Source organism: Rhinopithecus roxellana, chromosome 6 (assembly GCF_007565055.1).
Source record: "Rhinopithecus roxellana isolate Shanxi Qingling chromosome 6, ASM756505v1, whole genome shotgun sequence".
In the NCBI taxonomy this organism is placed as follows: domain Eukaryota; kingdom Metazoa; phylum Chordata; class Mammalia; order Primates; family Cercopithecidae; genus Rhinopithecus; species Rhinopithecus roxellana.
This window is the reverse complement of record NC_044554.1, coordinates 61,975,948-61,992,603: the sequence shown is the minus strand read 5'-3', so window position 1 is coordinate 61,992,603 and position 16,656 is coordinate 61,975,948. Positions and strand designations below refer to the sequence as shown.

At 38.4% G+C, this 16,656-nt stretch overlaps 1 protein-coding gene across 3 annotated transcripts in view; it reads left to right on the top strand.

Moving 5' to 3' along the window:
• The first annotated feature begins 3,931 nt into the window (after positions 1 to 3,931).
• Positions 3,932 to 16,656, top strand: part of MKLN1 (muskelin 1) — a 169,263-nt gene continuing 156,538 nt past the window's right edge. For 2 of the 3 annotated variants that reach the window (XM_030932520.1, XM_030932519.1), the window contains exon 1: positions 3,932 to 4,484. In XM_030932520.1, coding sequence (XP_030788380.1) covers positions 4,387 to 4,484 — 98 coding nt within the window. In that variant the 5' untranslated portion in view covers positions 3,932 to 4,386. The remainder of the gene's footprint in view (positions 4,485 to 16,656) is intronic. The other variant, XM_030932521.1, reaches the window with a different exon arrangement.

Genomic DNA, 16,656 nt, shown 5'->3' with positions numbered 1-16,656 from the left:
GTTCAGGTTTTGAACACTTATTATTGATTTCTCATAATTCAGGAACTTTTCAAAAGTGACCAAAGCCAGGAATGTGTTTAGGATCAAACTGTGGCATGTCTTGGACTGTCTCTAATTGTCAGATGGTAGCAGAGTCCTCAAGGATGAGGACAATTGGATTGTCTCTAATTGTCAGATGGCAACAGAGTCCTCAAGGTATGGGGGACCAGACCCTCATCTTACGTCCATCTGGAAGAGCAAAAGGGGTATACATTTCAGTTAGGAACTAACAGGAATTGGTTAAAATTAAAGACTACTTCAGAATTTTCAAGCAATAGTAAACAACTGCTATCTCAAAGGCATACAATATAAAATGAAACCACTGGTGCCTAACTGCCAGTTCTTTCACTCAAACCTCTGCTGTGAGACAGAGGTGAAAAAACCTTGACCCAAACCCCTGGTTCTGAAGCAGAGGCAGAAAAACCATGACCTGCACCTCTGCTGTAAGACAGAGCGGGGAAAAGGGCAGAGCTCTTTACCCGGATCTTCTGTCCAAAGACAGAGACCGAAGCCCTCACACTTAAAGGAAAGAAAGGGTTTAAAAAACAGCCCAAATAAAGTCTGGGCCTTCAACCCAAGAGTGGGAGGTCCACATTCAGGAGAACTTGCCTGAAACACCTAACGAGGCTTCTGAAGGAGGAGAGTTCAAAATGGTACCAAGTGTTGCTTTCAGAGGGAAACACCAGGTGTGTGGGGGAATCACTCTGTATCCTGCTGACTTACTCTAGATGTTCGACCTAAAAGGAAGAAGTTGAGGCAAAATTAATATAAGTTGGGAGTTTATTTGGGCCAAGCTTGATGACCGCAACTCGGGAACATAGATTCAAGTTGCCTTGAATATACACTCTGAGTAGCAGCAGTTGCAAATGGATTTTTAAAGGGAAAGATGAGGCAGTTCCTGAGTTATTTACCAAGAATTTACATTAAAATAAAACAAGATATGATTGGCTATACATTATGAAACTATAGGATGTGGGTTATAATGTCTGGTGCAGCATTAATCTGTAGCTTACTGTTTAGCTTGTGTGGCAATAGTAAGCAGTTTCAAGAGACAAATACACAGCTTAAAAGTGGGGGAGAAGGACAGGATCACTGTTTCACTTTAATGCCTCTCTGGGCCTCAAAAGGATTTGCATTCCTCAGATAAAGTTCTTTTCTTAACATTTAAAAAAATTTTCGGCTCAGTATCATAATATAACTATCTGTATTTATGTTAACATAAGAATGCTTTAAATTATTTTGCCATTTATAAAATTTGTGATGCAGGAAAGCCACACTATCCTGTGTCTTTACCTTCTGAGTAGCAATTATACCTCTGGGATACAGGTTTGTAGTCTGAGAAGTGCTGGCATTTTTTTTTTCCTTTGCAACTCAAAAGTCTCTAATTCAAGCTCTTTTAGCATTATTCATTCATTCTTTGATAAATATTTACTGAACATCTTCTATTTGCTAGACACATCAACAGGACTGAGGATACAACTGTGAACAAGGTATGTATGACTCTTATCTTCATGGGAGCTATCATTTAGAGAGAAAGAGAAATAAAGAGGAAATTAAAATATATTGTGATGTGTGCAAAGATAAAGAGGGAAACTTAGAGTGCTAAGAGAAATGTAAAAAATGTTACCTATCTTGTGTTAGCTTGCATATGAAAAAAAAATGAAGAAAACGGTCACCTAATCCCAAAGCAAGTGATGAAGAAAGATTTTCGGACGGACGCAGTGGCTCACATCTGTAATCTCAGCACTTTGGGAGGCCAGGCCGAGGCAGAAGGATCGCTTGAGCCCAGGAGTTCAAGACCAACCTGGGCAACAGAGAGAAACCCTGTGTCTACAAAAAAATCAAAAAAGTAACTTGGTGTGGTGACATCTGCCTATGGTCCCAGCTACATGGGAGGCTGAGGCAGGACGATCCTTTAAACCCAGGAGGTCAAGGCTGCAGTGAGCCATGTTCATGTGACTGCACTGCATCCTAGGTGACAGAGTCAGTGAGACCCTGTCTCAAAAAAAAAAGAAAACCAAAAAAATTTCCAGGACCAAATAGTCTACAGGATGAGCTGGAGTTAGCCAGGTAAAGTATGGTAAAGAATATTTCAAGCCTGGCTTAGAGTAAGCCCTGGAGGCTACAGAGAACATGGACTCTATGGGAACAAATTCAGTGTGCTAGTGAGTGGACAGATGTCAAAAGTGCAAAGGAGAAAGATGGGGGGTGGGGGCGAGGGAAGCCGGAGAGAAAAATCAAGGTAGATTATGAAGGGCCTCTGTTAAACAGTTTAGAAGGGGGCTGAAAGTCACCAAAAGGATTTAAGCCTAAGAAGAACTAGTTAATATGTGTTTTTTAAAAAGATTGCTCAGGAACTATGTCTGGAAAAGAACAAGGACTTGACTTACATTAAGGTAAGAAGCGGAATTAGAAAATCTGGGGCCCAAAGGAATTGGAGTGAGTTAATTCCTCCCCTTTAAAGTGTCTATTTTCTCCAAAGATAACCACCATATCCTCTCTGGGGCTAACATTCTCTGGCCCTTTCCCATTGTCTCTGGCAGCTCCCAACCCAAGTCACTAGGGTTACAGCATTCCCTTAAGGAACACATACTTTTCCAACCTGCTGCAGCACACAGAGCACATGTAATTTTTCATTTTACTGTATTTTATTTCTTTTTCCAAGACAAGAGTTTCACTCTGTTTCCCAGGCTGGAGTGCAGTGGTGTGATCTTGGCTCGCTGCAACTTCCGCCTCCTGGGTTCAAGTGATTCTCATGCCTCAGCCTCCCAAGTAGCTGGGAGTATAGGTGTATGTCACCACACACAGCTAACTTTTGTATTTTTAGTAGAGACGGGGTTTCACCATGTTGACCACTCTGGTCTCGAACTCCTGACCTTAGGTGATCCGCCTGCCTTGGCCTCCCAAAGTGCTGGGATTACAGGTGTGAGCCACCATGCCTGGCCAAGCACATGTAATTTTAAAGGTGAACGTATTTGTGGCCTTTCTCATTTTATTTTATTTTTGTTATTTTAGAGATGGGGGTCTTGCTATGTTGACCAGGCTGGTCTCAAACTCCTGGGCTCAAGTGATCCTCCCACCTGTACCTCCCAAAGTGCTGGGATTACAGGCGTGAGCCACTGTGCCCAGCCTGGCCTTTCTATTTGGCTTTTTTGATCTGATATCCTAGTAGAGCCTATCATTAAATTTCCACCTATAGAAACAGGAAGTCAGGAAAGGACTTGAGGGAGTTTCGGCAGGTTAATGATTACAACTGGAAGAGAATACAATTATTGAGGTGTTTTGACTCACTTGGCCATTTCCTGAGAAAGTCTGCTTGAATTTTTCCACTCTTCAGGTGGAGATTATGACACTGTCCAGGCTTTCAGGAGTCTAACCTCTTAGACAATAAAAGACATACTCTTTGGTAACTGCAGTGGCTAAGCCAAGGAATAAATATGCGTAACTACGACAAACAGGTACTTGATGAGAATATTATCTGAAACTGCCAGATATTTAGACCAAGTGCTCCTTTTGTTATAAGAAGCTGGTGTGATGTCCATATGGTTTTCAGGGCTGCTGTTCCCTCTAACAAGAAGGAATAGTCTTTTTCCTGAACTTCTCTCTCGCTGAACTTTTAGGCTACAATTATGTCAGTTCAAAGTGGGCAGATTTGCCAACTGAAAAAATGATGACACGCAGCTTCCCAACTCGGTCTGTGGGTGAACGTCATTCCCGAGGAAACCAATGCCACAAGATTAGTAGGACGCGGATCACAAGAAATGTTTACAATGCAGGGCATCACAGACTGCAAACCAAACAGGGTGGGAGGACACGGGACCATTTCCTTTTCCTGTCTCCATCTGACTCTGGAAGGCGGGGACAAGACATTTAAAACCAGGACCATTCCAGGAGGACAATGCATTAGCTACCGCCCTCCAGCTCCTTTCAGTGTTGTTTCCGTAAAGGACTTACAAACTGGCGAGGGCGGTGGCTTCCAAAAGCGCACAGGCGTGCCTTTTCCAACTTGGTCTTCTTATTTTCCCTTTCTGCTCCATAACTACAATGTGTTTCTGTTCGTAATCATCTTGGCTTGTCCTTACCTATGCTTGTAAGAAAAGTCCTTTGCGCCATTCCCCTCCAAGCCCCAGAGAAGAGCTTACACCAGTGTCGCTCGGCCGTCAAGGAGCGAGCCACGTGGAAAACCCCGAGATAGGACCGTGGGCCCTAGCTGGGCCCGGGTAACGATGCGGGGCAGGGAGCGCAGACGGCCGGGGAGGGCGGCGGCCCCTTTAAGAGCAGGCCACGCCCCCTCCGCTCCTCCGTTCGCGGCCAGCGGTCGGTGGCGGCCGCTACGGTGCTGACAAGATGGCGGCCGGCGGAGCTGTCGCTGCGGCGTCCGAGTGCCGGCTTCTCCCCTACGCGCTACACAAGTGGAGCTCCTTTTCCTCCACCTACCTTCCCGAGTAAGTACCGGGCCCGGAGCTCGTGCTGTCCCACTGTTCCGCGTCAGCACTGTTGGGCCAGGGGTGCAATGGAGGGCAGCCGAGCCGAGAGGCCCAGGCGGGGCCTGCTGAGGGGGACGTGCGGCCTCCGGAGTCTTAGTTCAGTTGCTGAGAGCGTTGCTCGGCCCCGCTCGGGAAGGGGTTAGGGTCCTGAGAGCGAGCCCAGGGAGAAGGGGCGAGGTGTGTGGTGGATCCGGGGCGCGCACAGGAGAACCGGAAGCCCAGTTGTTCTGCGCTTGGGATTTGGGGGTTGAGGTTGAGGAGGGCTTAGGGGACGGGCGGCTCTGGGAGGTGGGGCAGGAATCCGAGCTTGCGGGGCCTGGCCCGCTTGCAAACTACCCCGAATGTCTGAGGTCGTCCGAGGTGGTCGGCGTCGCGGGACATGTCGTTCAGTCGATCGCTGCCGGGACAAAGTGTAAAGCCGAGGAGTGCCTATTCCAGAGTGGAGTCATTAAAAGTAATTCGCTTTAGAGTAGTGTTAAAAGTCACGGAAGGCTGAAAAGTTGTGGAATCCATCTGAATCCTAGCAGGCGGGGAGAAGTTGTAGAATTGGCAGACGTTGTCTTTAATGCCTGGAAGTTCTGAAAAAGATAGGGAGTGAGAAGGAGTGACATTACCGAAGAATTTCAGTATTACAGCTCATTAGAAGATGGGTTTTTATAGACACAGACCCGTTTCCCAACACAGAAACTCAAGCATAGAAAAATCTGGCTTTAATGAATTTGATTTTCAACACCGGCTTTGTCTTGATCCCTGATTTAGGTGTTAAAAAAGAGTTCAGTTGCATTGTTAGGGTTTTTTTTTTTTCTCTCTCTCTAGTAAGTTCCTTTTGAAATGCTGAAAATACTCTTACATGGTATCTTATTTATCTTTGGCTTATCTTTGAAAGGAGGAGCAAATCTAACTCCAATTTTACGTGCTAGTGGAGAAACTGGCTTAGTAAAGGCTTAAGAGCTGTGCAGATCCTGAAGAAAAGTGCTAGTTGTCCCTCTGACCATTTCACAGGACCGAAACGATTTTATGAACAAAACAAATTAATGAATAATGTATTTTACTGAATATTTTGCTAAACAAAAAAGTGGCTAGATCTGTGAAGCATACTCAAGTAAGTTTTCCACCTTTATTTGAGAAATTCTTCACATTTATCCAAATTTGATTTCACTGGTTATATCAATGAAGAATCTCAAAATGGAGCTGCAACTGGAAGAATCTGTCTTGACTGCCAGCCTCCCGTTTTATTCACCAGGTCAAGGGTTGGCATTCAGTAGGATCTGGCCCAATGAAGGGTGCCAAGTGACCTGTGGTTTGATCTGGCCTGCGTAGCCTATTCATGGCCATATCCCTGATTGATGCTGAAACCCAACTTTCAGTTTGGGAGTGAGCCAGGTAAACATTCCAGCCATGTACTTGGAGTTGAAATGTGGCCCTGTGTACTTGACCTCTGATATTCTGGATTATCATGTTCTTGAATCTGAAGTTATTCAGCTTTTTTTTATACTCAGGCTAGGATTATGGACAGTTGGGAATTGGTGTGGCATTGTTTGATCTAATTGTAGAGACATTTTTCTGGTCTTGAATTGGCCTATTTCCAGGATGTCACTCCTTAAATTTTTAGTGTAGGCCTGAGACTTGGATAATACAAGTACTATTTGCGTTATCTGTTGTACAGACATTTTAAGAAAGTACATTTCAAGCAGGAAATGATTTAGTGGGATGGCAACTTTAATCTGACTTTGTGTCTTGTTACTCTGGCCCCTGGTTTGCAGTGGGCAGAACACTAGTTTTGGAGTTAGAAAGCAACAATATGAGATTGGAGAAATACATTGCTGCAATTTTCTCAAGTACATACATTAAATAGTATTTAATACACATGTAACTTTCGTACACTTCCATTTACTGTATCTTATTTAATCTTTATGACATGTTGGAGAATATTGTGTCTGCTGGGTTGGTGTGTGTCATGCCTAAATTATAAAACTCTTGGCTCTGAACTTCTATTAGCAAGCAAAGATGTTACTCCTCTGTGTGACAGAAGATGTAAGAAAGGGATTGACTTTACTTACCTTTGCCCTAAAATCCTCTCTAGCAGCAATTGCTGTATCTTTATTGGCAGTGGAAACCGTATTAAGGTACTTCTTAAACAGGTCTCATTTTAGGTAGACATTTGTTGAAATTGTCCACAAAGTGGCACGTATTTGTTGACATAGATACAAGCATTTTGAGGTGGCAGTAATAAATCTGTAACAAAAATGGTAAACAGTTGTGATGTGCCATCCATTTGCTAGGCTCTCTGATGAACATTTTTAAGTGTATTAACTCATTTAATCCTTACCACAGTCCCAAGAGGAATCTCCATTTGCCAGATGTTGGAAACAGGTAGGGAGAAGTTAAAACTTGCCTAAGGTCACACAGCTACGATGGAGCCAGAATTTGAATCAAGGTAGTCAGGCTCCACAGTCTGTGGTTTTTAACTATAGTGTTTTACTGCTTCTGCACAAAGGTATATATAGTACAGGAAATCAGAACTTTAAGAGCTCTTGTATTAAAGGCACTTACATTTTAGTTGTGTAAAGAAATGTGAAGTCATTAAAAAAAATTGAACAATTTTATCTCTGTTTTCTTTCTAAGGACTTAGAATTTTTTTTTCCCTTCTTCCAGAGGCAGAAAAAATAAACATTTCCCCTTTCAACTCTTTTTGATTTATTTGGACTTTAAAAATGTTAAAGCGGATCCAGTTATAGGGAACACATTTTTACTTTTAGACTAAAAAAAAGGCCTTTTATTTTTGTGTGCTTAGAAGAGATTGCCTGTATTTTACTTTTTTTTGAAATTTACACCTAATTTAAGAATTAAATACACTTATTTAAATAATTCATAGAATTACATATACTCGTATACATAAAAATATTTTGTAAACTGCTAATCCCTATACTCAAATGTTTATTTTTGTACCTAATAATGATGCTAGCTACAATTTGTTGAGCACCTAATATATGCAAGATGCTTTTTGTATACAGTTTTGTTTAATTCTTGGCACATACCTGTAAGATAGGTATTATATATGTGTGTGTGTTTTGCAGAAGATGAAACTGAGGTCCATACAGGGTAAGTAGCTTGCCCAGGGTCATACAGTTTTTCAGAGGCTTGACAAGTTTTCTGACTTAAAAACTATTGCATTGTGACTTTAATAACGGTCACCACTTATTGAGTGCCTTCTATTCTTCAGGCTCTGTACTGAGCATTTAGCATGTGTTCTTTGATGTAGTCTTCACAAAAACCCTATGAGATAAATGTTATCATTCTATTTTAGAGCTAGGAAAAGTGAGATTCAGAGAGGTAAGTTAACTTGCCCAGGTCTAAGAGTTGAAAATGTAAGAGGCGCAGGACAGGGTGGCTCACACCTGAAATCCCTGCACTTGGGAGGCCAAGTCTGGAGGATCATTTGTACCCAGGAGTTTGAGGTCAGCATGGGCAACACAGTGGGACCCCATCTCCAATAATAATAATAATGAGGAGGAGGAAGAAAATGTAGGTGATAAGGTTCTCATCTTGGGCCTTTTGACTTCTTCTGTTACGAAAGCTGCTCATTATTATACATGGCTATTGTACATGTCTAATTGAGAGTACAGATAAGAAGTGCTCTAAGGTTAGACCAGCAAGAGATGGAAAAATAGATTTTATCTTGATGTGTAAGATTTTAGTATACTCATGAGAACTGGGAGAAACTTTGAAAGTATTTTTTACATATTAGGAAATTTCATTGGTGTAGAATAATTCTTATCTTGTTTACATATTATTGAATGACAGATAATTTAGATGATAAAATCTGATAGATTTTTAAGTGTGTTTACCTTTTTCCTGTTAGTCTTATTACTTAAATAGTACTTAAAATAGTACCTTGTGTCAACATGTGATTGATTCATGGTTCAGAGTACAAATGTTATGATTTGACAACTAGAATAGAAGATGAATTTATTTCAAGTATTTTTAAAACTAATTTTAAAATTTCACATTTGAAAATGAATATAGGCTAGGCACAGTGGCTCATGCCTGTAATCCTAGCACTTTGGGAGGCTGAGGCAGGACCACCACTTGAGGCCAGGAGTTTGAGACCAGCCTGGGCAACATAGTAATACCCCATCTCTACAAAAGGAAAAAAATATATAAATATTTATATATTTTTGTTACATAAAACATGTATGCATATTTATATATTATTACATAAAAAATATGTAAGTGTGTATATATATTCTTTTCTTTCCTCTTCGTCTCTACAAAAGAAAAAGACAGCACCTCATCAACACCCCATGTCTGAGAAAGAAAAAAGACACTTTTTATATAATATATTAAAATATACTTTATATATATTTTAATATATATTTTGATGTAAAAAATGCTCTACGTTTGTTATGGAATATTTGTAAAATATGGACCCGCAGAAACAAAATTTAAATTACCCTTGATAACACTACCTAAAGATCACTAGTCACCCTTTAAATACTGGTTATCATTCCAGATCTTGTACTGTAGATGTATATGTTTTTCAATTTACTATTGTCCTCTGTTTACTGTTCTGTATTTGCTTTTTCCTTCTTAACAAATAATAAATATTTCCTTATGTTATTAAATATTCTTCTATATTTTCTTTTTTTTTTAAGGGACAGGGTCTTGCTCTGTCACAGTGGCATGATCATAGTTCACTGCAGCCTCGACCTCCTGGGCTCAGGCGATCCTCTGGCCTCAGTTTCTCAAGTAGCTGGGACTACAGACACATGCCATCCTGCCTGGCTAATTTTTTTTTTTTTTTTTTTGGTAGGCAGAGTCTTGGTCTATCACCCAGACTAGAGTTTAGTGGCACCATCCTGGCTCACTGCAAACTCCGCCTCCTGGGTTCAAGCGATTCTCGTGCCTCAGCCTCCTGAGTAGCTGGGATTACAGCAGTGCGCCACCACACCTGGTTAATTTTTTTATTTTTGGTAGAGACAGGGTTTCACCGTGTTGGCCAGGCTGGTGTTGAACTCCTGACCTCAGGTGATCCACTTGCTTTGGCCTCCCTAAGTGCTGGGATTACAGGCATGAGCCACCATACCCAACCAAGCCAACCAAACCTGGCTAGCTTTTTAAATTTTTTGTAGAGATGGGGTCCCACTATGTTGCCCAGGCTGGTCTCCAGCTCCTGGGCTCAAACGATCCTCCCACCTCAGTGCCCCAAAGTGCTGGGATTATAGGTGTGAGCCACTGTGTCCAGCCAAAATTTATTTATTATGGATGCATTATATTCCATGTAATGACTTTATGTCATTTTGTTTAATTGGTCCCCTGTTATTAGACATTTAGGCTTTGTGGCTTTATTTTATTTTCATTTGTGTTTGTTGTTGTTTGACCATTATGAGTCATGAGGTAATTTTGCTTTACAGAAAATTTTTTTTTTTTTTTTTGAGATGGTATTTTGCTCTTGTTGCCCAGGCTGGAATGCAATGGCGTGATCTTGGCTCACCTCAACCTTCGCCTCCCAGGTTCAAGCAATTTTCCTACCTCAGCATCCCGAGTAGCTGGGATTACAGGCATGTGCCACCACACCCAGCTAATTTTTTGTATTTTTAGTAGAGACGGGGTTTCTCCATGTTGGTCAGGCTGGTCTCGAACTCTTGACCTCAGGTGATCCGCCCACCTTGGCCTCCCAAAGTGTTGGGATTACAGCCACTGCGCATAGCCTGGAAAAAAAGTTTGAACTCATTGGTGATAGATTCCTAGATGTTGAGTTGCTGGATTAAAGATACCAGTTTTATTTTCCTTCTATCTGTGTGGACTACTCTGGGTTCATTTTGGCATTATCCTTGGTAATTCGGAAGAAAACATGTTTAAATCAGAGACAGGTCCTTAGAGATGTCTAGAGATTGCTTATATAATTCAAAAGTGATAATGCTCCCAATAACTTTTTTCTTTGTCCTCTATCCCTTTATTTTAGCTTTTAAGTGAATTTTGATTTTATTAATCACATATGGTTGAAAATAGAACATATTTATGAAATTTATTATGTATTTGGTGTACAGATAATGGTGCTTATGCAAATGGATTTGAGAGATCTTGTTACAATAATTCTGTAGGCTCCTGCAACCTAGAATTTGTGAACCCCTGGTTTGGAGGCACACAACTCCCAGGAGACTGGAGACTATTATGCCCTTCCTTTTCTTCCTTTTCTCCCTATCTTAAACTGAGATTTAAAGACACTGGCCTTGCTTGGGAACCTACTGGCCACTGAAAGTTCTGTATTTTTCAGTCTGGGACTCTTAGAAATTCAGAAAAATAAAAACACTCAGGATGGAAGACATGTATTAGGTAGACTCAGGATGATAATTTGAGTCTGCAGAGCTGATTCCTAGAATTAGATATTTGTGACTTTTGGCAAGTTATGATTCTTTTCTGAGCATCAGTTTCTTATGTAGAAATACTTTTTATCTTGATCAAATAAATGTTGAGAGGTTTATGTACAGTTTTTGGGGCAGATGGGTAAATGGTCCTATTATTTGCATTAACTTTTAGGTAAATATTTAAATAGGTTTTTAATAAATGATTTTTGGCCTGATACAAAGACTTTGTGATGTTTTACATGTAAATAAGATACATTTCAGCCACTTGTGGCAATGAGTTTGCTGTATTTCAGTCATTCAAAAATCATTTTTGGAAGTATGAAAGATTTTCTAGACTTTACATAGTCTATAGAGATACAGCTATTTATAATAGACATTTTAATATGTATAAAATGTTTCAAAGAATGAACAGTTGAGAATTTAGAGATCCCTAATTACTATTTGTTTATAATATCATTTGTTAGAAATCTCTGATAAGGGACGATAGAGTGGAAAATTTATAAAATTTTTAGGTCTTTATAGGTTCAATCTTAGGATAATTCATCCGGGTATCTTCTCTACTACCGGATTTCCCAGGGCTTGTTTTGTGAATGGCTGATTCTGTACATTGTTGCGTATTAAGGAGTGGTCAGATAAAGCTCTGAGAAGTCCAGCAGTATTATCATCTATTAATATGGGGGACTTTTGAAGAAAATATTTCTTAACATCTTTGCACATTGGGGATATGTTTCAGTTAGAAAAAAATTTTTTTGTTGTTTAGTGAGAACTTCATGACTTGGTTATGAATATTTGTAAAAATCTGTGAAGTCAAAGCAACATTCTGTAGAATACTATATATATATTTATTTATACTGTAGATAAACAAAGATACTGTTGAATGGGTTTTGCTTATGATGAAATGTTACTTATTAAGATTAATCCATGTTTTAAAAAGTATACAAAGAGAAAGGAAATATCATTTATAGTCATTAACTAGTAATAATTTAAGAAGTCTAATATAAATCTGTCATTTAAAAAGTTACTGAATGGCAGTTAATTAGATTAAAGTACCCTAACATAACTTATATTTTGAATTGGTAGTTAATAATAATTGGAAAACTAGGCTATGTTTAGTCATAAGAGTGTAGGGTTTCCTCTCAACGCATTTTAGCTGTATCCCACAAGTTTTGGTATGTTACATGTTCATTGTCATTTATGCAAAAATGTTTTTCAAATTTTATTTTGGCTTATTCTTTGACCTGTGGGTTTTTTTTTTTTTTTTTTTTAACAAGTGTATTGCTTTTTGAACATTTGGGGATTTGCTAGTTATGTTTCTGTTACTAATTTCTTAATTTCACTATGATTAGAGAACACACTGTGGATGGTTTTTAGACCTTTATTGATACTTTTTTACAGCTCAGCCTTTTTATAAATGTTTATGTACCCTTGAAAAGACTGTGCATTCTGCTATTAACTACTGTCTTCTATGTACTTTGTTAAGTTCAAGTTTGTAAATTGTGTAATTGTGTTGTTCAAATCTTCTCTATCCTTACTAAATTTTTTTTGCCTTTTTTTCTATTCATTACAGAGAGGTGTCTTGAGGTTAAGTGTTAAATGTGTCTTACTGTGATTGTGGATTTGTATATTTCTCCTTTTAGTTCTATACAGAACTAAACTGTATGCTTTATATATTTTGAAGTCATATTACTAGGCCCATACAAACATATCTTTCTAGTACATTGACTCTTCATCGTTATAACATGTCCCTTTTTATCTCTAGTAACACTTGTCTCTCGCCTCAAAGTCGTCTTAGTATAGCCACACCTGCTTTATTTTGGCTACTGTTTGCTTGTGTGGTATAACTTTCCCTCTCCTTTTTGCTTTTAATGCTTCTGTAGCTTTATATTTGAGGTCTGTTTCTTGTTAAGAATAAACGGATTTTTGTTTGCCTGTTTTTAATTAAATCTAAAGTGTGTTTAGCTTATTAACAGTAAATATAATTATTGATAAATTTGGGTTTATGGCTATTTTATTGTTTTCTGTTTGTCGTACTGGTTTTATGTTCTATTTTCTCTCCATTGTTGCCTTCTTTTGAATTAATCAAGTGTTTTAAAAAATGTTGTTTTATTCCTCCCTTTAATAGCTTGTTATATATTCTGTTACTGTTCTTTTGGTGGTTACACTGGATTACCACAAGCATTCTTGTGGTACATTAGAGTTGCATATTCATTAAGATTTTGAAAAACATCTCAGACATTGTTAGGACCCTAGAAAACTTTAATAGCATTTATCATTCTCCTGCTTTCATGTTGTCATTGCCATGCATTTCAAGTCTACATTTAAATCCAGAGACTGTTATTTTGTACAGTTAGTATTTACCCTTTCCATTGTTCTTTATTTCCTTTTGTATTTACATGCTTCCATCTGAGATTAATTTTCCTCTGTCTGAAGAGCTCCTTTTGGGGAGTTTGGTGGTACTGAATTCTCAGTTTTTGCTTGTTTGAAATTCATTTATTTTCATCTTGGAAGACTATATTAACTGACTGTAGAGTTCCGCAGTTATTAGCTGTTATTTCTTGAAGCACTTTAAAGGTCTCAGTTCATTGTTTTCTAGCTTCCATTGTTTCTGTTGCACAATCAGCTGTCAGACTTATTGTTGCTTCTTGGAAGGTATTGTGACTTTCTTATTCAGCCGCCTTTCTTTTTGTCTTTCTCTTTTTCTTTACGTTTAAACAGCTTTTCAGTGATGCACCTAAGAATGGTTTTGTTTGTACTCTGAAGTTTCTGGCACCTCTTGAGTTTGTAGTATGAGATCAGTTGTGAAAAAATTTTGACCTTTTAAAAATAGTTTCTGCCCTATTTTTGTCTGCTTTCCTCTGTGACTCCAATTAAACCTTTATTATACTTTTTATCATCCCCTGTGTGTCTCCTGCTCTCTTCTGTTATTTTTATAATTTTTTTCCTCCTCTTACTCCATTCTGGATAGTTTTTACTTGACTGTATTTCAGTTCATTTATTCTGTATTTAACTATGTCCAACCTGCTTTTTAATCCCATCTATTCTTAATTTTAGTTATAGTATTTTTTAGTTTTAGAATTTTTATTTGGTTCTCTCTTTTTAAGATAGATTCTGATTCTCATGTGAAAGTCTCTTGTCATGTATTTTTTGAGCGTATTAATCAAATTGCTTTAAAGTCTGTGTCTGAAAACTCCAGTATCTGGATCACCTATAGGCCTGTTTCCATCATCTTTTTCCTTTTGGTTTTGCATCTTGTTAGTTCAAATGATAATAATTAATATATTTGTATATTAATGTATGTTAACTATATATTATATTGTATATTATATATATTATTATATGTGGATAATAACATAATACTAATAATTATTATTAGGCAACTTTTTGATTGAGTGCCAGACACTATGTGCAGAATTTTAGATACAAATTTTGTATCTATAATGATACATTTCCCCAGATAGGATTCATGTATCTTCGGATTCACCCATCTTCTTGCAGGCAGGTAGAGATCACTGCAACTGTCAAGGACTGAGCTGACTTGAGGTTGGGTTTTCAGCCTTATAAGCCTTGTTCTACCTGTAGTTGGCTTCCAACTTGTTAGTCCCCTAGAGATCTCAGTTAGATCTCAGTTAAGAGATTGGGTGTTTTTAGGGCTTCTCTAGCTTTTTTTTTCTCCAGACCCATGAGAGTTTTAAAAGCTCCTTCTTCCTTTTTAATTGCTTTCTGCTGGCTTTTTAGCCTTTTGCTATGTGCAGTTTAAAAGCTGACAAATCCCTCAAGAGGAAAATCAGTACTGAGTGTCAGATTTGTTCTTCTGTGCCTTCTTTCACAATGGAGTCTTGACTCCTCAAGACTTAGCTACCAAGTTTTGTCCCCCTACTCCCATGATATTGCCAAAAACTTTGCTGACTTCTCTGCCTCCTAGTGGCTGTCCTTTTTTGGCTTCCCAGCCTCTTGTCCTGTGCCATTAAAGAAATAGGTGACATGTCTTGAAAGGGAAAGCTGCACAGAATGTGAGATACCCTTCAGTGAGTTTCTTGCCACCTCAGAAAGTCTTCAGTGAGTTCTTAGCTACCTCAGAAAGTCTCTGATATTTTAAGAACTTTCTCCCTATTTAATACAAGTTTTCTATTCAAGAGGGAGTGTTGGTCTGCTACAGACTGTTCCGTCATATTCAAAAGCAGAAATCTTTCTGTGTTTAGTTCTTTTGAAATAGAGTGTTATATCTTGTAGGCCTATGAGTTTCTCATGGTTATATTAATGTAATAACGTAAGACTTGATCCCCAGAGTTCTTTGTCTCTTGCTCAGTGTTTTCCTTCATTAACTGCTTACTCTTGCTATCTGATGGGAAAGAATTGTGGAACATAAATACAGTTGACCCTTGAACAACATGGATTTGAATTTGCAGGTCCACTTATACATGATTTTCTTCTGCTTCTGCCACCTTGAAACAGAAAGGTCGATCTCTTCTCTTTCTCCTCCTCAGCCTACTCAACGTGAAGATGACAAAAATGAAGACCCTTTATGATGATCTACTTCCATTTAATGAATAGTAAATATTTTTTTCTTCCTTTTAATTTTCTTAATAACATTTTCCTTTCTCTAGCTTATTGTAAGAATACAATAAGTATGTTATACATGTAACACATGAAATATGTGTTAATTGGCCCTTCATGTTACTGATAAGGCTTCTGGTAAACAGTAAGCTATTAGCAGTTAAGTTTTATGGGAGTCAAAAGTCATACATGGCTTTTTCAACTGCACGGGAGTTGGCGCCCTTAGGCCCCGCATTGTTCAAGGGTCAACTAACTATAACATGATTTGTTAGCAGTTGTTTTATTCTTGATCTTAGCCAAAAGGCTGAAAAATGATTGTTAAGCAGTTGTTTTAAATGTTTATTAAGAGTTAAAATGAGATTTTACTTTTGGTTTTGTTAGTGATTTGCACATTTCTTTTGAGACTTACTTGTTTATAAGGTTAGGAAATTGAGAGTTGGTCAGGTGCAGTGGCTCATGCCTGTAATCCCAGCACTTTGGGAGGTGGAGGTGGACGAATCACTTGAGGTCAGGAATTCAGCCTGGCCAACATAGTGAAACCCTATCTCTACTAAAAATACAAAAATTAGCAGGACGTGGTGGTGCATGCCTGTGCTCCCAGCTATTTGGGAGGCTGAGGCATGAGAATTGCTTGAACTCAGGAGGCAGAGGTTGCAGCGAGCTGAGATTGTGCCACTGTACTCCAGCCTGGGTGACAGAGTGAGACTCAGTCTCAAAAAAAAAAAAAAAAAAAGAAAATTGAGAGTTTAATCTTTAAGTATAGTATTTCCCTTCATATAATAAGATTTTTAAATTATCTACCTTTTTGTTATAACTTTTATGGAATCTTATATTTCTGTGAAGATGTAGGTCTAGAAAGAAGATACTTGGGTTTGGTGTAAACTTTGATTTTGTAAATGTTAGTATTTAATACTTTAAAAATATTCCTACTTTTTTTTTTTTTAGTATGACTAATATTTATTATGGCCAATATCACCTATGTATTTGTTGTTAAGGAAGTTGTCTTATATACATAGAAATTCTATAATAAGCTACTTTAAACAACCCCGGATATGTTTGTTTTCCCTTCCTGTCACTGTCCTTTTTCTTCCCTTTTCCCTTTTGATTAAGAAGTTACATCAGAAAAGTCATAAAATCTAACTACTGTTTATTCTTCAGCTGTCAGCTAAAATGTCACTTTCTCAGAAAATCCTGCCTGACCCCCCTTT